Raw genomic sequence first — 23,767 nt, 5'->3', positions numbered from 1 at the left:
ACTGCTGGAACCCAGCTGGGCTTGGCTTGCAGGGAAAAGCCAAAGAAACCAGGGAGGCATTGGGCCTGGGAAGCACCCCAGCAGCGGGTCGCAGAGGAAGCAAGGGCAACCCAGCATGGGTGATGGGACCAAGTGGGAAGCTGGGGCAGGATCCGGCAGCCGTGGCCGTTCTCAGGGAGAGACCCAGCCGAGGAAGAGGCAGCAGAGAGTGGCGGCGGCAGCGGGACCCCCAGGAGGGCCGGGAGGCCAGGGGCCCAGATGGCATGGGGGCATCCAGGAGAGGGGCCGGAGTAGGAGGGGACAGAGCATGGTCCCTGCCTGCAGGACTTGCTGGGAGCACCTGGACACTCCCTCTGGGGACACCGGCTATAGGTGAGGGGTGGGGTGGGGTGGGACGGGGCAGGGTAGCATGGGAAGTCTCAAAAGTTGAGCAGACCTCAGGGGTAGATATTTTGGGGATATAACAGCATTGGTTGGGGGGGGGGGGTTGACGTGCCTCTACACTGGCTCAGGCCCTGCTGGGAGACAGAAAGCTCAGGTCCTGGGGGCCGGGGAGGGGGGATGTAGAAGGCCAGCTCCCTCATGGTTACTCTCTGGCTGCCCAGGTCTCTGGCTTCTTGTTCAGGGAAGGCACTTTTCTGAGTCCTTGCTGGAGTCCAAGGAGGAGATGGCCTCTCACCAAGCAGAGAAGGGAGGAGGAAGAGGCTGGATGTGGCTAGCAGACAAGGCCTAGAGGGGAGCTTGGAGGCCTGGATTCCAGTCCTGGCTCCCTCCTGACCCACAAAAGGACCCTGGGCATGTCACCTTGCCTCTCTGAGCCTCAGTTTCCCCATGTGTAAAATGAGGCCATCAGATCCAATGCGATCGGAGCCTCTTTTCCCAATCTTGATGCTTTATGATCTAAGAAGGCATAGATAGGAGATTTTTGAGGGCCTAGGCAGGGGGCTGGGGGCCTGGAGAGGGAGTGGAAGCTGCGGTGGCAGCCAGGCCAGGGGAGGGGGAAAGCGTGTGTGTGGCCAGGGCGAAGAGATGCTCCAAAGTCACTTCCACACGTGATGAGGACTTCCCTTCCAGGGACCCACACTGCAGAGGCTGGTTCCAGGCAGACCCTGGCAAAAATGCCACCACCAGCATTTTCTGGAAGTGAGGGATACCACCCTCCCGGCCCAGGAGGGCCTCTTCACCTGCAGGGCAGGGCTAGGGAAACCGTGACTTCATTCCCTCTTCTCTCCTCCAGTCCAAGTAGAGTTGGGGGTGCGACGGGGGGCAGCTGTGTGTCCTCGGGGCACCCTCATTCAGGCCTGGGAGCCTAGCCCATTCTCGAGTCCCTGCTCCCATCTTAGATGTGGCGTGTCAAATGCTCATCGACCCTAGCAGGGCTGAGGGCAGCTGTCTCCATCTTGTCTCTCTGGCTCCTCCTCTGCAACATCAAGTGGGGCCATTGCTGGAGAATTAGTAAAACATCAAAATAGAAAATTCCACTTTCCAGAAATAGGCTTGACATTGCCCCCCCCCCCCCCCCGGCCCCAACACACATAATGAGCACTGCTCAGGGAAGGCAGGGGTGGGGGAAGGCGGAGAGAGGAGAAGTAGCTTAGAAAGTTCCTGAATTGTTCTGCCTCTGGACAACCACTGGTGGCCCGCTAAATCCGGTTTTGATTTAAGGGGGATCGTGTGACGCCTAAATGGCCAGGAATCCTCTGTCAGACAGGGAGGGATTCACAGGCTTTGAGAGGTGGGGGCTGGTCTCTCAGGGGAATCAGACACCTCCTGGATCATCTCCCCCCCCCTGCCCCCCCCCCCCCCCGCCCCCATGCTCAGTCTCCAGCTCAGCTCTGCTGGGGGCATGGTGGACAGGGAGGGAGAAGACCTAAGCCCTGTCCTCTGGCCTCTAGCCTCTAGCCTCTAGCCTCTAGCCTCACCTGCACAAGGCCATCAGGGGACGGGCAGGGGTGAGAACCGGGTCTGGAGGTGAGGGTGCATGACCTTAACCTCCGTGGTCACCATGGAGGAGGGGCTCAGGAGAGGTGGTGCAGCTGGGAAGGGGAAAGAAGGAAGGTGCTAGGCAGGCGAAGAGTGTACATGCAAATATCTGGGAACAGTGAACCTGGGGGCACAGGAACCAGGGCCCTGGTCTGGAGCTGGGAGGGGGTGGTGATGAGTGGGGAGCCTTAAGGACTGGGCTGAGGAGTGTGGGGGACATTCTGTCTTCTTTTTTGGTCTCTGTGCTCTGGCCCTTGGTCCTTTCTCTGTTCCCCCAGGCTCAGGGGTGGGGGGCCGGCTGAGCCTCATAGGAAGGATGACGCTGCACTAGTGCCAAGTGCCCGCTTTGGCCCATGCCTCCTTGGCCCGTGTCTCCCAGGCAGCGGGGGTGGGGGGGGGGAGAGCCCCGTCTGTACGGCCAAGAGCCGAGCCCGCAGGTCCTAGATCAAGGTCAGGGGAGGGATGCACCGAGTGCCCTGGTGAGGGGCAGAGCTGGGAGGTGGCAGAGGGATTCTCTGGGAGAAGGCATTCTGTTATTTTTCACCCCCTCCCCAGAGCCTTATCCTGCCTTCCCAGACTCCATTAGTGCGCTCTGCCTCTGTTCAGGACAGCCTGAACGATTCTGGAAGATTCGTCCAGCTTGCTGGTGAGCTGATGGTGACTGCATGGTCACGGCCAGTCTGCTATCAGCCGTCCCTTCCGGCTCAAACTCCATCTTCCTGGTGGGCCTCCCGGAGGGAATGAAGTCATTGTTTCCCACTACCCGGCCTGTGGGTGGGAACTCCCTGCCCTGCCTAGTAGGGAGGGTCCACTCCCCTCAGCCCCTCTCTCCTGTGCTCCACAGAAGCTTCGGGCTAAGAGAGTGATGGCCTTGGCCACCCCCCCCCCCATGGGTGTCTTCTCCACACACAGCCTGAGGTCCCCAATCCTTAGCATGCATCTGAGGACCTGTGCATCCACCCAACTCTGGACAAAGCCTGAGGTTCGCCCACGGCATTCGGGTGGGGCTAGAGCCCAGATTGTCCTGGGGACAGCCAGCTCTAACTGGAAAGCAGGCCTCACTGGGCACGTCAGAAATAAGGCACATCTGGAAAACTGTTTTCCGAGACGGCTGCTCCAGGAGGGCCAGACAGTGCCCGGACCTGAGTGGCTTCAGGCCCTGCCCAGGGCTCAGGAGTTGGGGAGGGGGGCGGTCCCCCCCTTATTTAGCCTGGCTCAGGCCTGTGGGATCTGGAGGCTGGGCCCGTGCCACTGCCCATGGGAGGGACACGTTGCTCACCGAGTCAGGCCACACTGGAGGAGGAGCTGGGGTGGAGGCGGCACCCTGCCCCAGAGCCCAAGCAACCAGGGCTAGTGGGGCTGCACGGGTGGGTGGCTCTGGCCTTCCCTGGCTTCTCTGTGTGTCCACTCTTGGCTCAATGCTTCCTTCCCATCTGTCCCTCACCCCACCCCAATTATGCAGAAAAGTTGGAGATGGCCCTCTCATTTCTACCCCCACGTCCCCTGCCCATCCTCGGGCCTGGATCCCTCAGTCCTGTACTTGTTACTGGGCCATCAGAACTCAGGTTTCCGGGGTGCCTGGGTGGCTCAGTCGTTAAGCGTCTGCCTTCGGCTCAGGTCATGGTCCCAGGGTCCTGGGATCGAGCCCCATGTCGGGCTCCCTGCTCCGCGGGAAACCTGCTTTTCCCTCTCCCACTCCCCCAGCTTGTGTTCCCTCTCTTGCTGTGTCTCTGTCAAATAAATAAATAAAATCTTTAAAAAAAAAAAAAAAGAACTTGGGTTTCCATCTGGGAACCAGGACCATCAGGGGCCTTCCCTGACAGGCAGGCAGAGAACCAGACTGGGGTTCTGGGAATTAGGGGATCCTGAGTTCTAATCCTAGCTCTGCCATTCTTTGGCAAATCACTTACCATCTGAGCATCCCAGGGTTGTGGTGAAGAAGAGCCCTCAGCCAGAGACTGTTTCCTTTCTCCCTCCCTTCTCCCTCCCTCTTTTTATCCCTCCCTCCCTCCCTCTCTCCTTCTCCCTCCCTTCGCTGCTTGGCCAGGATTTGTGGCAGACCAGGGAGAAGAAGGTCATGGGGTTTGTGGACTTCCTGGATCTGGGGCTCCAGTGGCAGTCCTTCTCCCTTTCACGTTGAAATTGTCAGCTCATGGCTACACAGGACCCTTTGCATTGGAGGAGATGGTGGGTGAGTGAGGTGGGCATTATTCCGGAGAGGTCTGCATTCGGATGGCGCCTCCTGGTGAAGGCAGTGCCTTTGCCCCAAGGAACAGAACTATAATGGTGGGTGGCATTTAAGGCAGAGGCCATGCTGATATGGGGGAGGGGTGGGAGACACAGTGGGTGTCCCGGGTATTGTCCTGAGGACCCTCACATCATCCTGACGTTGGTGGGTACCTAATTTGCCCTGGCCAAAGTGCTTTGCCTCCTCTGGGTTCCCCAGATCCTGCCCTGCTCCAGGAGGACGTGGTCCTCTGGCAAGTATGCTCTCACCCACGTGCCCTGCGCAGTTACAAGCTCCACCATCCCGAGCACGCACACAGAGCCCGCAGGAGGACAAGGAGCTGGGCTGTCTGGTTTGTAGCTGTCTCCCCAGTGATCAGAACAAGGTGGCACGTGACTCGTGCTAAGTAAATATTTGGTGGATAAGTTAGTACGTCCCACGTGACTCGCACCCACATAGCACATCGCGCATCCTCAGCTACGCGGGTCCTGACCTGGCCCGTGGACCCTGTCACAGAAGGCTCCTGTTGTCTCTGAGATGCTGTACCCCCACGCCGGCCTGAGTCCAGTGGTACTTGTGGGCCCTGCTGCCAGCCTCAGGCCTCCAGGCTGAGTCCTGGTACATGCCAGCATCCCTCATCCCTGCACCAAGTGGAGGGCCGGGACAGATGTGGGCCCTGTCGGGGCCAGGAAGCTCAGGGGATAGGAGGACACTGTGAATGTCCAGGGCCAGGGCATGAGGAGCCCCCTGGGGTGTGGAGAGCCGAACAAGTGTTGTCCAGAGGAAAGGATGTGGAGGGTTCTGGGAAGGGGCCTAGTCGGGCTGGGTCCCTCTCTTGGATGGTTACTAAGGCGCAGATGACCTCCAGCAGCCGGGGCTTTCTGAGCACGCAGGGCTCACCTGCCACCGTGCCGACCCCCTGCCTTGCATGCACTCCATCCTGTACCTACGGGCACGTAGGTGTACTTAGGTGGTCACAGCTCCCAGTGGGCCTCCTGCTCCCAGCGAATGCCAGGCGGATCCCTGGGCGCTTTGTCACTGCTCCGGGGTGGCTGTGATGTGTGCGGCAGCCGGGCCAAAGGGCAGCCCATAGGGACTGGTGTCATGATCAGTAGATGGCCTCCGCACAAGAGGTGTAAGACCCGCACGCTCCTCCTTGCCCTGCCCTTGGCACATGCAGAATTTAGAGCTGTCCTTCCCCTGGCTGAGCCTCAGTTTGCCACCTGTAAAATGGGGAGAAGCCAATACTCACGCATAGGACTGAGGAGGGGCTGGCCGGAGTGGGAGGAGAGGGCCAGAGAGGGCCCCTCTCTGCAGGGCTTGGCCTCGCCCACCTCGCGGGGCCCCACCCTTCCCTCACTGCAGCGGGCTGGCCGACTGGCAGGAGCTCCCTGTTGCTTGTACAGGCTGCTGTGGGGCCTCCGGCTTGAGGATGTGCAGGGCACAGCCTGGACCACAGGGCTCTGCAGAGCGGCCTCTTCCCCTCCCCGCCGCCCGATCTTTCCGCTTTTGCTTCTTGCCTCTGGTTCCAGTCATGTGTCCTCTTTTTCCAGTCTGTCTCTTCACCCTCTGTGCTCCCTGGCTGTCTCTCCTTCTCAGCCTGGCCTGAGATCTCTCTCTTTCACTTGCACTGTTGTGGGGATTCTCCTTCCCTTTTACTCTGTCTTTCATTCTGCCCGTCTGTCTTCCCCTGTCTGTCCATCTCTCTGTCTTCTGTCCTCTTCCCTTCTCCGGCTGCGTCTCTGCCTCTCTCTTTGTCTTGGGTCTTCTCTCCTTCTCTCCTCTTTCCCTCCCGTCTCCAGGCTAGCTTGCCATTCCTCCGCTCTCCCCTGTGGTCTGCCAGCATGCAGCTTTTGAGAGGAAAATCCTAAACTGCCCCCACTTTCTCTATCTGCCCTGAAATTAGTTCAGATTGCTCCGGAAGCATGAGGGCTCCCAGAGTGGGTACTTCCCATGTCCTTGCCTATCGCAGGCCTGCCCTTGACCATAGAGTGCAGGGTGGGCCACAGATGAGCTCTCTGTGCCTCCTAATGCCTCTGTGCCCCCATCAACTGGGACTGGCCTGTGGTGCTGGGGCCCTGGGACATCCTTAAAGTGACATCCAGTGGCCAGGCCTGGGCTGGGGTGCAGGAGGCCCTGAATGCCCCCTGGGGACCCCTGGACCTGTGGTCTCTAGGCTAACGCCACTGTGGGATGGGATGGGGATGGCAGGCAAGCAGGATCATGGTGCCCCGCCTCCAGGGAAGGCAGCGTCCACCTGCTGAGTCCAGCCCGCCCACCCCGCCCGATCCAGAGCTCCTGGCTCTGCCCATGGGCACCCCCTGAGCTTTGCACATAGGGCGGGACACCTGGATTTCTCTGGCCCCCTGAGTGGGGCCAACTTGGAGGAATTTCCCAAAGCCTATTAGAGCAGTGGCTGCCTCCTGCCTGCCTCCTCGAGCTGGGCAGGGCTGAGGGCGGTTGGAGAGAGGGAGGGAGGGAGGAGAGGAGGGAGGGAAAAAAGTTGGCAGGCCGACAGCAGAGCTGTGTCTGCATCCATCGCTGAGAGGAGGCCCGTGCAGTGTGGGGCGGGCCAGGAGCAAGGAGAGGCCTTCCTCTCTTTGTGCTCCCCCTCTCCTCCCGCCCCCCCCCTCCGGGCCCTATAAATAGGCCCAGCCTGGGCTGTGGCTCAGCTCTCAGAGGGAGTGGAGCACCAGGCAGCGGTCTCCAGCCGAGCCCCCTGCCAGCATGGCCAGCGAGTTCAAGAAGAAGCTCTTCTGGAGGGCGGTGGTGGCCGAGTTCCTGGCCATGACCCTCTTCATCTTCATCAGCATCGGTTCTGCCCTGGGCTTCAATTACCCGGTGAAGAACAACCAGACAGCAGGTGCGGCCCAGGATAACGTGAAGGTGTCACTGGCCTTCGGGCTGAGCATCGCCACCCTGGCCCAGAGCGTGGGCCACATTAGCGGCGCCCACCTCAACCCGGCCGTCACACTGGGGCTGTTGCTCAGCTGCCAGATCAGCATCCTCAGGGCTGTCATGTACATCCTTGCCCAGTGCGTGGGGGCCATCGTGGCCACCGCCATCCTCTCGGGCATCACCTCCGCCCTGCCAGACAACTCGCTCGGCCGAAACGAGGTAAGTGGGGTGGCCCCAGGCGCTGGGGCTCTGGAGCGGAGCAGAGATGGTGGGAGGTCTCATCCTCCACCCATTGAGCAGATGGGGACACTGAGGAGCAGAGAGGACGCGAGGTGGCTGGAGGTCATGCGGACTTGGGGCTGGAACTCAGCTACACCTGCGGCCCGGAGCCCAGTTTCTGCCAGGCACTGTGGGAAGCTGAGACCCAGGGCAGAATAGTCTGGCCAACGTCCCCTGTGGGCGTCTGTTGCAGGGATGAAGCTCTGGAGGCAGCTTAGGTTGGGGCCAGCAGTTCCTCACCCCTCGGCTGTAGTTTCCTGCCCTCCCCGCCAGCCCGGCCGGGGTAGCCAGCTCCCTCTTCCTACAGTCTGGACCCTGGGGAGACGCTGCCCGCTGTGCCCAGATGCCCTGCATGGCTGCGCCAGGGGGGCGAGTGTGCAAGCAGGACCCGGGTGGGCGGCCCCACGGGCCTCCAGCCCACCCCGCATTCACACAGGTGCCCCAACAAACCGCCTTCAAGGAGAAAGCCCCTCCCGCTCCTCGGTCCCCAGGAATTAGACCAAGCTAGGGGTGGGGGGGGTGGGGGAGGGGTGAAAACATTCTGGGCTGTTGGCAGGTGGTTTTCCTGGATGGCAGTGTACGGGGGCGGCCGGGGGGCGCATCTTGCCTCCTGTCTGCGCTCCTCTCTCTGTCGCCGGGCACCGTGAGGTGTGGCGCGTGTGTTTGCGTGTGTGAGCGGTGTGTGCAGGTGGCTGTGTAAGCTGTGCGTGCCCGTGGGCGCCCGGGGCTGCGAGTGTGTCTGCGAGTGTTAGTGCTGCGGCGGGAGTGGCTGGGGGTGAGCGTGTACCTGTGCGTCCCCACTGCTCCTGGCTCCGGCGGGCTCCGGGCGGGGGCACGAATGGGAAGCCGATGCTGGTGGGTGGGCGGCGGACCGCTGTAAAGAGCTCCTCCCGGGTGGCCGGTGGCGGCACTTGCTTGCTGTCGCCTACCTGGGCTTTTCCAGACCCCCAGCCAAGTGCAGACTCAGACCCGGCTTGGGCCGCCACAGGGGGACATTTGGCCAGAGAGAGGCTGAGGAAGGCTTGGAGGGTGCCTTCCCAGGCAAGGGGGGAGGCGAAGGAGCACAGAGGAGGAATCAGATCTCCAGAGAGGCGGCTGGCCCGGCCAGGGCGCGGCAGACGGGCGTAGGGACAGCGAGCGGGCCGGCCAAGGGCTCCTCAGAGACGGCGGCCCGTGATTATAGCAATCGTTCTCTGGCTTCCCAGCCAAAGTTCAGAGCCTGGCGCTGCAGCTGCAGGGAGGCTTGGGAAGGTCACGGGCAGAGGGCAACTGGCCCGGCCTTGCCACGGGGGGGATTAGCACTTCTGGTGTCACAGTGACACCTTACCCAGCCCCCTTGCAGAGCCAACCACTGCTCAGCCCAAGATTGAAGATTAGCCTGCAGGCTGGAGTTTAGACTTTAGTCAGGAAAGACGTGGCCGAGGTGAGTGGAAGGGACAGGAGCTCTGGCGGGCCAGGTTCCTCCAAGCCTCAGTCTCTGCAGAGGGCCAGAGCCCGGTGACCCGAGGGAGTGGCCCCTGGGTAGGGTCAGGTTCACAGCGGCGCTCGCTGGGCATGATGGCACGGGAGAAGAGGTCCTCGAAGGGGTGGGGTTGAATCTCCACGGGCCTTCTGCGCCGTCTTGACCCCTCCTTCTCAAGGGACAGGCGGGATAGGCATCTGTTGGCCGACTTTGTGTTCTGACTCGGCATCGCAGCTAGAGGCAGGGAGGGTGGCCACCGACTCTGGCATCTTGATCTGGCCACACCCTGCTCCAATGTCCCTTCCCTTCCCTGGCCTCCGTTTCTCAGAGTTACCCTGATGCCGGGGCTGGGCACGTTGCAGGTGGGGGAGAAAAATGGACAGGCTCAAGCCGGGGCCAGCCCCGGTCTGGGAGACAAGCACTCCAGGTTCAAGTCCTGTCTGCTGTTAACCTGTTGAGTGTCCTTGGAGCTGAGGACCCTGAGACTCCAAGAGGGAACTTAGGTCTCTAAGTATTTCTTGGCCCCGCCGATACTACCAGCAAGCTCACTTCGGGGACTTGAGTTTAATTATCACCCTTCCCAGGAGGGTCTGGCTAAGAGGAGCCCAAGAAGGGCCCTGCTGAACGAAGGGAACTGAGTGTTGTGGTGGGGTGCGGGCACTGTCCTGTCTACACCATGGAAGTTGCGGGTTCAGAAGCGCAAGCCCTGGGCCTAGAAACAGAAAGCATCTCTCCCAAGGGCTCCTGTCAGACACTGGACCTGGGATCTGAAGGGATCTGAAGGGATCTGGCAGGTGTCCCCAATGCCTCAAGGAGGGCAGAGACCAGTCTATGCAGCAAGGGACACACTCTTTCCTCTTGGGCCGGGGACCCCACCCTGGTCCAAACCTAGGAGGAGCCCTTTGTTGACATGGAGATTCCTAAGGAAAATAGGGAAAGAAGAGACAGGAAGTGGTTGGGGTGAGTCAGGGGGTGTCCCCGGGGGCATGGTGGGGACAACTTTCTTCTCACTGAGTCAGGGCTTGGCATACGCCCTGGAGAGACCATGGGCCTCTGTCCTGCCTATAGGATCCTGGCTGGTTCTAAGAGCCAAACCCCAATTTCGGCCCAAAGTGAGAGTGTCAGAGGCAGGGCTTGGTGCTTCAGGCCGGCACCCTTGCCTGTGTGGCCCCAGTTTCCATCTGTGAAGTAGGAACATAGCAGGGCGTGGCTGGGCTCTGGGAAATGAAAGATGCTCACGAACCTGGGAGTCCTGACCGTTAGCCAGCTCTTTTTATCCTTCCCGTCTCTGGCCCGCTCACCGATGCTCCCTGCAAACCAGACTGGGACCGCTGGGGGCCCAACGGGCTGAGTCAGCCAGCTCCCCACCCCTGGGCAACCAAGGCCCCTGGCGGGCAAGATAAGCCCCTCGCACAGCTGCCTGCGATATGGGGCAGGGGGCAGGTGTGATAAGAGGTGTCAGGGCGGCAAGGGAACTTATCCTTTGAGCCGTGGGGAGGGCCAGGAAGGCTTCACGGAGGAAGTGCCATGGGAGGCTGAATGTGGAGATTGGGAAAGGGGCTTCCGGGCAGAGAAAGGGCATGAGTGCAGGCAAGGTGGCTGTCAGAGCCCAGGGTCAGGGAGTCACGGGGTGGCGCTGGTGGGCGTGGGGGTCATGGTGGGGGGCTGGGGCTCTGGAGAGTGGATGGTCAGGATTCAGGCCAGTGTCTGCCTGTGTCCGAGAGGGGACTGGATGCCCGGTTGTCCCCGAGTCTGGGATTTCAGCCCCCGGGGCGGGGGATGGGGGCTTCAGGCAGAGGGCAAACCTTCCCTCTTCGGGGTCTTCTCTCAGCCCTGCTGATTCTGGGTCTGACTGCCTGGGGACTGCTTCTATCTGCTACACCCAGGGCCTGACCTCAGCCCTAAACTCTCCCCTTCCCCAGTTTCCTGGGCTCGGTTTCCCCAACCACCGAGTGAGAGGGTTGTCCCTTCCCTGTTGGCCCCCCTCCCCCGCACTGGCCACGAGTCCTTCCAGAGTTGAGGGCCCCTCCGCCTCCACCAGAGTTGGGGGTGGCTTGGGGAAAGGGAAGCCAGTTTTTAGACGGACGTGCCCAGAGAGGGGGCTGGGGGCTGGGTGGTGGTGCCCTAACTGCGACATATAATTACAGTTTCCAGCCAGACCCAGATGAGGGGGAGGGCGTAGAGAGGCAGGAGCTTTGTGGTGGAGACTTCCCTCACCACAGAAAATTCTGAGGCAGTTTCCTTTGTGAGGGCCCTTGGAGCAGCCCTGCCGGCCCCATGCTGCCCACCCCAAAGCCTGGCCTTACCCAGGACTCACTTTGGGAACACCTTGTCTGAAAGGGCAAAGCCATGAGAGGGGACGTGGCCTGCTGGAGCTCCCCAGTCTGCAGGGTCTCACCTTCCCCCTGGTGCCCCCAGGACACAGCCTCCCTCTCATGCCTTGAGCCCTTAGTTCATTTCAGACCAATTCCATGGAGTGCCCCCCAACCTGAACTCAGCCCTAGAGTGCTCCCCCCTTTCTCTAGGGTCCCACCCAGTGGGGGTTCCTTCAGCACCAGCCACCAGGGCTTTCCCCAGGCTGGTCAAACATGCCCCACACCCACCCCTTGGGGATTGGCTTGGGAAAGCTTTCCCCAGAGCCCCCTGTTCTTGCTGGCAGAGCTTCCCTGGGTGGGGCATGGTCCCTGCCCTCTGGAAGTGCCAGTAGGTCTGGGGCCTCCTGAATAGCTGGGGCTGAGTCAACACGCCTGCAGGTGTGGACAGGAGAATGTTGTCATGGTCAATGTCCCCTCAGCCAGGGCTCCTCCCTGGGGACTGGGGGACTCCTTGCCCCACAGTGGTGCTTAGGGGGTTAAGTGAGGGGCCATCTTCACGTTACCAAGGAGCTGCAGTCCAGTTGAGTTAAGAACCCCAACTCAAAAGATGGTAGAAAAGACTGGAAAATGCCCCATTCCCAGTAGCAGCTCCTCTCAGTGCCTGAAATCCCACCACTAGGACAAGAGAGAGGCAGATGTAATTGGGAAGGGGCTGCCCCCGAGTCCGTAAGCTCCCTGTGGTTAGGGCGTGCAGGTAGGATCGGCTTGCTTCCGGCTGCTCTGGGGGGGAGGTCCTGTAACAGGCTTTATGCCATATTGAGACCCCAGTTCAGATGGCTCTTTGGGAATCCTGCACTGACAATCCTGGCCCGGAGGGTGACTGTGGGCCCTGGGGGTAGGGGTCCCATGTCAGGTGGGGAGGAATCCTGGGGCTAACATCCGGGCCAACGCCTCCATTTTGCTGATCAGGAAACTGAGGCCACAGAGGCATTGAGATTGTTCAGTTGCGTAGCAGATCAGGGCAGGGCAGGAACGTGCCCCCAGCCTGCCTCCTGGCCCTTGGTTCTTTCGGCTGTTCTAAAGCGCACATGCTCACACTTCACTCACACACACACACACACACACACACACACACACGGCACAAGGGGGCACACGCAGGTGGGCGTAGAGCACATTCGCAAGCCTGGGTGGTTCCACTCAGGCCCTGGGATCCCGGGGGGAGGGGTAAGTGCTCCTCAACGGAGCCTCTTCCTTTCCCTGGCAGGAGGGTGGGGACGCCCTGGAGTAAGGAAAAGAAGGAGGGAGGGAAGGAGGAAGCCATTGCTTTGTGTATTGTTTCTTGTCAGGAAGATGAAGTGGCTTCTGGGAGCAAATAAGGACCCTCTGAGATCCGCTGCTCGCTCTCTGTCCCTCAAGGGGGGCCTCCTTCCCTTCTCCGCCCCTCTCCCCAGCCAGTGGTGGCACCTGTGATGTCAAGGGACAGGGCGACACATTCAGAAATGCCACCAGACGCACAGCACAGTCACGCAGGGTCACGTGCCACAGAGAGACCCCCCAGACACACAGAGCCCCCCGTGCTAAGAGACGGCTCGTGTGTGATTGGGATTCTCAGACAGCTGGGACGCCCGGGCCAATACACGACTAAGTTGGTCTGTGTGTCCACATGGGGGCTTTTGAAAGAGAGTGGATATTCTCAAATTTGGGGTGCAGGGCTTTATGTATTTTCCTTAAATCAAGCTTGTTAATTATGTGGCTCAAATCCTTCCTGTTGGTGCTATTTACAGTGTCTGACTGCTTTAGTCTATCCATTTCTAAGAGAGGGCTGGTCAACTCTTTCGCTCTGGTGGCTGATTGATCAGATTCACCTCACAGTTCTGTCAGTTGTCATTTTTTTTAGGCTATCTTGTCTGGTGCATACAGATTTAGAATTTATGTGGCTCTTTGATAGACTTGTCATTCAATTATGATATAATAAGCCCTCTTAATGTCTAATGAAAAAGAAAAGGAGAGAGTCACACCCAGACACATATGGTCACCCCCAGATCCTGCAGACACCAACCTACAAAGATACACAGAGGTCCACAAAGCATTGGTTACCCAGAGGGCCATGGACACAGGAATACCCTTCAAGGGGTGACACGAGGGACCCACTGAGGCCCCCCTCGCTGTGAGTGCTGAGTCCTGGAGGCATTGGGCGAGGAGGGCAGGCCTTGATGTCTCCCCTCCCCTGTTCTTTGAGCCTGGATGCTCAGAGTGCAGCCAGGCCGGTGCTGTTCCCCAAGGGTGGGACACCAGGGTGCCCAGGTTGAGTTGGGGCCCTGGGCCTAGGAAGCGACCTTGGCCATTCTGTCCATGGGCAGCAGGGATGGGTTGAGGACCACTGTCTAGAGAGGTCAGCCCTGTACACCTTCCCTCCCCCGCTGTCCCGGTGCCTGGGTCACGCTGGCTGCTGTAGACCCATCTTCCAGCCGTTCTTCAGTCCAAGCTGGGAACAGCCGGGTCCCTTGACTGGTCCTGTAGATAGTCAGTATCCTTGGCTGGGACAAGATGGCTTAGCTATCTCCTCCCTGGGACTCAGCCTCCTCGTTCATTACCTCACGGAGGCTTGCACGGCCTGCCCTGTAACACCCACAAAAACTAATGGTCTCCCAGCCAGAAAGCCAGTAAACCAGCCCTGAGTGCAGAGAGCATCCTTGGAGCCAGGCTGCCTCCAGAGAGGGTGGAAGTTCTAGAAAATTAGCATTATCTGCAACTTCTGTCACTACAGCAAGTGTCCCCTCTGGGGTCCGGGCAGCGAGATGGGAAGGTGTCCCCACTCTGTCCTCACCAAGCCCCCAGGCCAGGGGTCTGAGGTGCCCAGAGAGGAGGCAGGAGCTTACTTCCCTGCGAGAGTTGCAGGCGGTTCAGCGAGAGCATGACGGCGCAGCCGCAGAAGTGAATTCCAGCCAGGCAACGGGGGAAGCTTCTTGGAGTCGGTGGGGTCTGAACTGGGCCTTGAGAATGGCCTTACATGGCTTTGATGTGAGAATGGAGACTCTGCTTCTTTCTGATGCTTCAGATTCAATGTCGGGCTTATTCTGTTGTTCATACTTATATTCATAAAACTGATTGTTGGGGTTTTTTTTGGAAGGGGGCTTTGTCAGTGACATATAAGCCCTAAGCTGGGCAAAACTCCCTGGGGATGTGCAAACACTTTTTTTTTTTTTTCCAATACCAAGTGACCACAACGGAGATTAGCCCTATTTAAGCAATTGTTTCAAATTTAATGGGTTGTGAACAGTAACATATTTTGAATTTTTACCTGCTTTCTTCTGGACATTGACTTTCAGCAGACCTTTATCCCTTTCAGTTCTGAATTATCAAGTTTTGTCAGATGTAAGTCACACAAGTGTGTTGGTGGTCAAAGAAGAAGCGGTCAGTAGACATTGAAGCAATCAGGGGAGGCTTCCTAGTGGTGGTGGTGATGGCTATTGGGAGAGGAAGTTCGTCAACCCATGTGGTTCTGAGCTAAAGGCTCTAGGTGGTCAGGAAGGGGGTATAACATAGAGTTCCCAGGGCAGGTGGTCACCCCCTCTGCTCCCCGTGGACTCAAAGGGCTGGGCATGGCACAGGGCCCCTGGCTCTGCTCACTTTGCATGAAACCCTGTGCTTTTGGGCAGAGCAGGGGCTGGGGTACTCAGACCTGGTTAAGAACTGGGGGAGGAGATGAGCTTGCCCAGGCCACAACTGTGAGAGGGTGGGGACGTGGGAGGCTAGGAGGCAGGAACCACTTAGATCGATGGCTCCATTAATCAGCATGCCAGGCCTGGTTTCAGGACTCCCGCCAGCTAGCAATTAGGCTGAGCCTGGAGAGCAGAGAGCAGGAAGAGGAGGCTTGAGCTTCCTGAAGCCTGTCAAGAGGGCAGGTGTGAGTGTGGACGGGCATCTGTACGGTTGGCCCAGTCTCATAGGCCTCTCCTCCGTGGAGCTCGTCCTGGCTCCAGGCAGGCCTCACTTGGGTCTCCACAATCCTATGCAGGGTCCCTCCCCTTCCACCTGTCCCCCAGTCCTGGGGATAAGGTGAGAAAGAACCAGAACAAAGCCACAACTGTCCAGGTCCCTCCTGCCTCTGCAGCCCTTCCCAAATGCCCTAAGACCCTCCCTACCCCATTGCCTTGGAAACTCCAGCCACTCTGGAAAGTGGGCAGGGAAAGCTATTTTACAGATGGGGAAACTGAGGATCAGACTGGGGAAAGGCCATGGCCATGGCACCAGCAAGGAGAGTCAGGACCTGAATGCAGGCCTTCTGCCTCCACCACCCAACCTGGGATGGGAAGAAAACCGGGCATTGCCCAGAGGGCTGGCTGGGCTGAGGGGTTACAGCGCTGGGGTCCGCCAGGAAAAGCCTAGAGCTGGGGCTGCAGCCCAGAGGAGGGGATGTGAGTCACTTTCCCTGTGACCCAGGACTGCCGACAAAGGCGGGAAGAGAATTGTTCTTGTAAGATGGCCTCAGGGTGGGGCTAAGAAAACTCTGGGGGGGTGGAAGAGGGCCCCCACCTAGGGTTTTATAAAATGCCCTCCGGCTTTGGAGGACCAACCCCTCTCCCTTCGTTCCCAGGATGAGACTTCAAGTTCAGGCTTATTTGGACACACCAACTCTGCCTGGGGGAAGGCAGACCATGTGGCCACATCTGGGCATCTCTGCCAGTGGGCCTTTGCCCATATGGCCCAGCTCCCCTGTGTGGGTGCACCTGGCCCCTGGGACCCCCGCAAAGGGGAGGTTTGGGGGCTCCCTGGGGAGGGGTCTCCCTGGTGCAGCTGCGGGGGGAGGGCTCTGGTGACCTCATGGCAGCTCCCATTCCCTTCTTTTTCCATGAGTCATGTTTCTAAAAGTGGTCCAAGAGCAAGTGACAGCCAGACGGTAGTGATGGGGCCTATGTGGCCAGGGAGAAGGAGGGGAGCTTGTCCAGGAGCGAGACAGAGAGGGAGGGGAAGACAGGGAGGGCAGAGAAGAAATGGGAGAGACAGACAGAGGTGGGGTAGGAGACAGAGGGCGGGGCAACAAGGGAGACGAGCACAAGGAGAGAGACTACGGGAGCTGGGCCAGCTAACTGAGGAAGACCTTCCCCAGCTCTGGGAGCTTTAGATGCAGCCGGGGATGGGATGGAATGTTCTGGACTTGTGGGGTGTGAAGCAATAGTGTCCAGGTGGGCCCTCCCACATGTGGGACTTGCCCCTCGCCTCAGGTACTCTGGTACCCCAGGATGCTCTGGCTGGCTGGAGCGGGATGCAGGCTTCCCTGGCCTCTAGGTAGAGTGCTGCAGGGTGGAGGCAAGTACCAGGGGCTGAGCTGGCACCTCCTCAGAGGTGTGGAAGGGACAAAGCCTGGTGTCCACTCCCAGCGGTGTGTGCTTGGGTGGGGCCTGGCCCCCTCTGGGCCCAGCTGGGGCTAATGTGATGGGCTCTGAGGGCACTGAGTTGCCAGGGCCTGGGGGGCTGGGGACACCATCCCCACCTCGCCTGCTCACCGAACCTTGCTGTCCCTTTTCCCTACAGCTGGCCCCTGGTGTGAACCCTGGTCAGGGCTTGGGCATCGAAATCATCGGCACCCTGCAGCTGGTGCTGTGCGTGCTGGCCACCACCGACAGGAGGCGCCGGGACCTCGGGGGCTCGGGCCCTCTCGCCATCGGACTCTCTGTGGCCCTGGGACACCTGCTGGCGGTGAGTGTGGGGCCCTCCCAGGTGGGAGTGGGGGCGGGTGGGGTACCCTGTCATGGGCAGGGGGCTGGGGCCAGCGCCCTGCTCTGAGAGGGCAGCACAGGGACCTCCTGCCCGTCTTTCTGGGTCGGTGTGCCCCTCTCTTTCTGCGTCTGATTGTCACCTCCCTGTTTTCTCTCTGTGTGTCACTGTGTCTCCTCTCCCTCTGTCTGTCTCTCTGGCTCTCCCCCTTCTGCCTCCTGCCCTTCCCCTTGCAGATCGACTACACAGGCTGCGGTATTAACCCCGCCCGGTCCTTCGGCTCCTCCGTGATCACGCATAACTTCAAGGACCACTGGGTAAGGGGTCGCAGGGATATCCCCTGGAGGGGGCGGGGGGTTTTGGTGCCGAGTGGTGGTTCCAACTCCACTCTGCAGCATCCTCTCTCATCACGGAGGCTCTGGGAGACAGACACGGGGGAGGAAATCGGGAAACCAAGGCCTGACATGGGGGTGGTGGGGTGCAGCGTCCCAGCAGCGTGGTGGAGAGCCAGGCCCGATCGTGGCTCGGCCCCTTTCCCATTCAGTGTGACATGGGCAGGCTGCCGACCCTCCCGGTGCCTGCCTCCCCTGAGCGGTGAAGTGGGGGTGTTGTGGCACCTACTTACCTCCCAGGGTGGCCTCTGGGACAGATGGCCTCACCACCTGTAGATTGAGCACTCAATCTCAGAGTCAGCACTCAATGGATGTAGCTGTTCTTCCCGTCGACGTGTCTGTTTCGGGCCACAGTTTGTCAAGCTAGACATTCCTGTGGCCCTTCAGAAGCTGGGGAGGGTGGGCAGGGCTGGTCTAGTCACGCCAGGCACCCCGAGCGGGGATACGCGGAGGCAGGGAGAGGCTCACTACCAGCGTCCTGGCTTGGGCCAGCTCCGGGGGCTCTGCAATCAGGACACTGGGGTTCAACCCTGCCTGCCTCTGAATCCAGGCGCAGGTGGGGAGAGAGCCCATGCCATGGGGGGGTGGGGGGCCGTCTTCAGGGCAGGCGTCCCACCCTCTGAGCATGCCTGCTCTGTCCCTAGGTTTTCTGGGTGGGGCCGTTCATCGGGGGCGCCCTGGCTGTGCTCATCTACGACTTCATCCTGGCCCCGCGCAGCAGCGACCTCACGGACCGCGTGAAGGTGTGGACCAGCGGCCAGGTGGAGGAGTACGACCTGGACGGCGACGACATCAACTCGAGGGTGGAGATGAAGCCCAAATAGAGAGGCCCCGGCCCGGGCACCCCCGTGGGGGCGGGGCAGGGGTGGGCGGAGGGAGGGGAGGGTGAAATCATGTTGTAGACACTCTGACAAGCTGGCCACCGTCACTTCCCAAAGATCCTCCAGAACTGTGTGGTCAAGCCTGGTTCGGGGCTGTTTCTATCACTTTCTTTCTCTGTCTCTGTTTCCTGGCCCCAGGGCTTCCTGGGGACCACGACTGACCAATCACTCACTCCCTTGAAGCCACGGAGGAAGTGAAAGAGAGGGACCCACCCTGCTAAGCTGTCCCCTCAGAGTGTGACGGAAGGTGTGCCAGGAAGTCCCTTATCCCAGAGCTGCTGCACAGCTCATCTGCCGCAGGGGTCTGGGGCGCCACCGTTATTGCTTTGTGCCTTTGGCGCGGCCCTCCTTCTTCTGGAACATGCCCTCTGCCCCCAAGGGTGCTCTGAGGGGAAGAGATGGCAGGAGGTGCGTGGTCAGAGGCAAGCGGTAGGCCGGCTTTGTTCCCGCAGTTTGGCTCGCCTCCAGCCCCCCTCCGCCCCCAGACTTGCTGCATGACCTTGTGATCGTCCATATCTTAGGGTCCATATCTGTAGGGCGGCAGGGACAGGGAGAGCTCCACGGGCCCGGAGCCTCTCTATTCTGTAAGTGTAGATACTTCGTGGGTTCTAGAAGATGTAGTATGGACCAGCACTTCCTCCACTTGCCCTGGTTCTTGCCCGAGGGGAGAGCTGTAGTATGTATCTGTGTGAACACATGGACATATGCATACATGGTTCAAAGCAGAGACCAACAGACAGCCCAGGCCCTGAAAAGTCCCTGTTCCCGGGGAGCAGGGCCAACCCCTATGCAGCAGGGACAGGGTCTGCTGTCGCAGGATGGTGCCAGATGGAGCGCGAAGGAGCAATACCCATGCTCCTTCACTGGGTTTTAGTTGGCCTTTCCCATCTCTCATTGCATCATCTTAATCGTCATGTGATTCTCCACTTCCTTCTGCCAGTGTAGACACAGGCCACGCTTAGGCAGGTGTGTGTTTATTAAAGGGCAGTTGGTTATCAGAAGCCCCACGCCGGAGGACAGATGACCATGATGCGGATCAGCCCACGGAGGCACATGGCCCTTGCTGGACCCTGAGGGGGGTTTCTAAGCCCCCAGCTGATGCTGAGGGAGGAGGAGGAGCTGATTCCCTCCCCTATTGCTGAACTCCTGGTTGGAGGCACTTGGGGCAGCTGGGTGACCTGCACGGCCTCCCTGTGTGACCCCAGGCCACAGCCTTCCCTTCTCATTTACCTGGAGGGGACAGTCAGCCTTGGCCTGATGATGTAGCTACCAGTGCAGCCCAAGGACACTTCAGAGGAGAGAGTCTGCTTTGGAGGCAGCTGTCTCCACAGTCTATTCAATCCCATCAGGGCCAGAGCAGGTCCCCCAGCATGCCTGTAGGCATGATGGTGACAAAACCCAAGTGACTCCCATCTGCAGATTATCTGGAAGCAGCAGGACAACCAGGTAACCCTAAATGGTCACCGACTCATCATAACATCTACACACTCTCTTCTCCATTCCCTAGCAGGGACTTCTAGCTCATTTAACAGATAAGGAAACTGAGGTCCAAGGTCCCACAGCTAGGTAATGACTTGGCCAGGCCTAGCAACCAAGGCCATGTCTCTGGCTACTCCCTGGACTCTAAGACTGACCCCTCTTGTTCTCAGCTGCTCGGTTTCTGCCTGGGCGGCAGTCAGAAGCCAGGAGGGGTGAGGGTCGTGCTGGAGGGGAGAGGGGGGCAGACCCACTTCCTGCCTGGTTCTGACTGCTACATGCCAGACCCTGAATCTGTCTGCTCTGCATAGATGTCTCTTCGGAATCGGAAGTTCATTATATGTTAAGAAAATAAAGGAAAATGACTTAAAAGGTCATCTAGGCTTCCTGTAGTTTTTCCTCTTTGGCTACTGTGTTCCTATGAAGGATCTTGGGGTCGAAGAGGAGATTGGTGCCCACACTGCAGACCCAGTCTGAGGGGGAGCTGTTGCCTGCCCTCCTGCCCCGACGATCCTTGGTCTCAGTGGGCGGACACAGCCTCACCCCAGAACTCCACCTGAGTAACACAGGGTCCTGCCCCCAATAGGGGCCATTATTGGTGATGGAGTGTGAAAGACATAGGGGAAAGCAGGACTGAAGTGTGACAGCCCCATCAACCCCTCTGCCCTCCTCAGAGCATGGCTCAGGGAGCACCAGGGGCTGCCCGGGTGTCCGTCCCTCTGTCCCTCCACTCCCATTTCCGGCCCCACCCACATCTGTGTTGGGTAGTGGGACCCAAGGTTTTGCCAGGAGCTCACGCATCGGAACTGAGTGAAGTTGTGCTGGGCACGGGTGATGCTTAGCTGGCTGGGAAGGTGACTAGCTAAGGGGGGAAGAGCAACTTAGCCCCTTGAGGCCTTGTGGGCCACTCCTCTCCTGGAGGTAGGTACCACACCTGGTGAGGATGTGTATTTTCCTGTGGAGGCACCTGTGGCTTTAGTCAGATTCCTAGCATGTCTGCCCAGGGCCGAAGAGAAGAGAGGTCAGAGTGGGCTGGTGGGGTGACAGAGAGCCATGAAAAGACCACTCTGTCTGCTCCCATCTGACAGATGCTTTTCCATCTGTCCTCATGTAGTCCGGAGGCTGGGGTGGGCTGAACAGGGCTCTGTCCAGCCCTCCTAACTCACAAAGCCCCTTCCCACTCAGGGCCTCTCTCAGAGTTGGGGGCACAGCAGGTGTGGTTGTCCTTATTTGACAGAAAGGGAGATGGACACGCAAACTTACGGGACAAGTCTGTGTCAGGCTGAGACTTGGACACAGGCCCCAGACACCCCCCTCCCTGCCCACCACACACACACTTAGGGCTGGTTTCTCAAAGTGGAGACAACGATACTAGGAAACTGAGTGTCCGGTGAGCAGGCTTGTACCTTCCATAGAGGCCTAGAATCTGGGAGGCTCTGAGAACCACCAACCTTCTAGAAATCTCATCAGGCCACAGGTGCAGCTATCATCCCAGGTGTGGGCTGATCAGGGAGGGGTGTCTGGGAAGGACCTGGTGTCCCATCATTGCTCCTGGGAGACACATGGGTCCTGCCTCCCTCTGGTGGAGGCCTGGCTGATGGTAATGCAAGGGCACCTAGGGCAGGGCCAGGGGCTGGGTCACCCCAATGAAGGCTGAGTCAGTGCTGTTGGAACAGGCTTTCTTCTTCCAGTGTCCACTGGGTCCCTGTGAGGGGCAGCTGTGCTGTGTCAGCCCATGCAAACCTCCCAGGCTGAGGACAGGCTGGTGTGAGTAGAGAATGATGGCTACGCTATGGGGAGAGTATACGGGCCAGCCCACTGCCACCCAGCCCGCCTGTGAGGGTGTGCCAAGGCTATCTCTCACAGCCCTTCTTGGCTTATCGCCTTATCTTGACCCATCCTAAGCTGTGAAGCCCTCTCAGTCCCCACTATGAGCCCTGGCCACCCTGACCTCAATCCCAGCTCTTCCTTCGCCACCCCTGGCCATCTAGGACAGAGCCTTTCTTACAGACTATTTAGTTATAACTTCTAGAATCCTAGTGCCAAGAGGCAGGACTGAAAGAAGAGGTCAGATCAGGGAACTGCTATTTCTTGAGCACTTACTTTGTGTGAGAAACTTCCCCGGGTTGTCACATACAGTCCTTCTAATCTTTACAACGCCCTTGGAAGGGAGAGATGACTGTCCCCATTTATAGAGGACACTGAGGCCCCTGAAGACAAAATGATTGGCCCAAGGCCACACAGCAGGCTGGTGGCAGAATTGGGATTTGAACCTGCTCTGCCTGGCTTCAAGGATTGGGCTCCTCCCACGATGTGGTGCTAGCCTGTTTTGTCATGACCTCCACGAAGTTTAGCTCTGGGCCAGCCAGGCAGCCTGTCCTCCTCTGCCTGTGGGGTGTTGAGAGGCAGGAACAAGAAGGAGAATGGCAGGCTGAAGGGACTCCAGCTCCAGGAGGAATGCATCCCATTCTGGGGCCAGCTGGACTTGGTGTCTGCTTCAGACACATGGGCACCACCGGACCCAGGGCAGCTCCCCTGGCATTGGCCCCACCCCAGCCTCCCCAGAGCTCTCTAGGCCTGACTGGCCCTCTCTCTGGAGGAAAGTGTCTGATAAACCTGCTTAGCCCGAGGTTGCCCCCTCCCATCAGAGTATATGGGAAGGGGAAGGGCAATGCTGCACCCTGAGGGAAAATGATGCACGATGAAGGAGCCTCAGATGCCCTTTCAGGCCTGGGGACAAAAATTTCAGGGTGAGGCTTCCCCAGACATCCTCTCATCTTCTGGCCCATGGCTTCAGTGCTTCCGGCACCCCTACTCCCAAGGGTCAGCCCCACTCTGCTCTGCTCGTGTTTTGTCCAGCCCAGCACAGAGAAGAGGTTTGGGGGGAAATACTGGAACTGGAGTGAGGCTGGTAGAGCCACCAGAGCCCTTCTGTTTTTTTCATCAAACTTTAACAGAGAGAGTAAATTTCCTGGAAGATTCCATGACTCAGGCTTTGTCCCCTGGCTGCAGAGCATCCAGATGACTACACACATGAAGTGCTCTGGTGGGGAGCATCTATCACACCCCTTCAGCTGGGTGCCTGCTGGGTCTCCCCCATGGTCCAATGGAGACTTGGAGGTGGCTCAGCGGGCCCAGAAGGCTGTGCCCTCTGCACTCGGCCCAGGAGGAAGCAGGATCTAATCTAGTAGCCATTGAATCCTAGAATATTTGTCCCTTCATTAGACTCACAAGAGCAAAACACTGTGGTTCCACAATTGCCCCACTGATTCTGAGACCAAGGATCCCTGGCCTGGATTGCATGATTTTCCAAAGCCCTTTGGAGGGAAGACTTTCCCTCCTCTTTCCAAAGAGGTCTGTGATGAATGCTCAGATCAACCTGAGGTTGCCTTTACACTATATATATATATATATATATATATATATATATATGACTGGGTCAATCTGTTCTGGGTTTCTAAATATCTAGGAATCTGGGATCCTTGTAGACCCATAGTTCCCTTTTGTTAGTTCCCTTTCTCCTCCAGGATCAAAGGGATTCCTCTTCCCAGACCCTGGAGGGGTGCTGAGCAGTCCAAGGGAGAAGAACTGATCTTTGATGCTACCCTGGTTTGGGGTCAGTAGCAAGTGGCTGGACATACGTGCCACGAAGCCTCAATGGGGCTGGTGGCCTGTAACTCTGGCTTTGATCCCAGTGTCAGTATCCATCTCAAAAGCTCACATGGGCTCAAAGAGGGCCCAAATGAAAGCGTGTGGATGTCTCAAGGCAGCCATTTGCCACTGGGCCCCAAGGACCATGGTGCCTTTTGGGGAATTGGTAGATGCAGGGAGGGTTCTCTCTCTTTGGGGGTTCCCAGGCTGGTCCTCAGCATCCTGCAAACCAAAGCCAGGAGCTGGTCTGGAAAAGCACTGGAGGAACAGAGGCCCCTGTCCTTGATGTGGCCCAGCCATGTGCTGACCCATTAGGATTTTTCCATCACTCCTGGAGGTCACACCTTCACCAGTCAGGAGCCTCTCAAGAAGGGGGGGATAGTGATTAATGTTTTATGGACGAGCTGCTGGGCATGACACCTTGTTTTCTTTAGGTTTAGAATACAATGAAGACGATGAATGGAATTTGCTGTGAGCTGGGGGCC

The 23,767-nt window shown here is 58.8% G+C and overlaps 1 protein-coding gene across 1 annotated transcript; it reads left to right on the top strand.

Annotated features, from left to right (window-relative positions):
• The first annotated feature begins 6,888 nt into the window (after window positions 1-6,888).
• On the top strand, window positions 6,889-20,008 carry AQP1 (aquaporin 1 (Colton blood group)). The gene is made up of 4 exons (XM_032401835.1): window positions 6,889-7,327; window positions 16,700-16,864; window positions 17,119-17,199; window positions 17,919-20,008. The coding sequence occupies exons 1-4, from the start codon at window positions 6,938-6,940 to the stop codon at window positions 18,096-18,098; spliced, it is 816 nt and encodes a 271-aa protein (XP_032257726.1). The 5' UTR covers window positions 6,889-6,937; the 3' UTR covers window positions 18,099-20,008.
• The last annotated feature ends 3,759 nt before the right edge of the window (window positions 20,009-23,767 follow it).

This window comes from Phoca vitulina, unplaced genomic scaffold (genome assembly GCF_004348235.1).
Source record: "Phoca vitulina isolate PV1807 unplaced genomic scaffold, GSC_HSeal_1.0 scaffold4, whole genome shotgun sequence".
NCBI classification, from domain to species: domain Eukaryota; kingdom Metazoa; phylum Chordata; class Mammalia; order Carnivora; family Phocidae; genus Phoca; species Phoca vitulina.
This window is presented reverse-complemented; position numbering and strand designations above follow the sequence as displayed.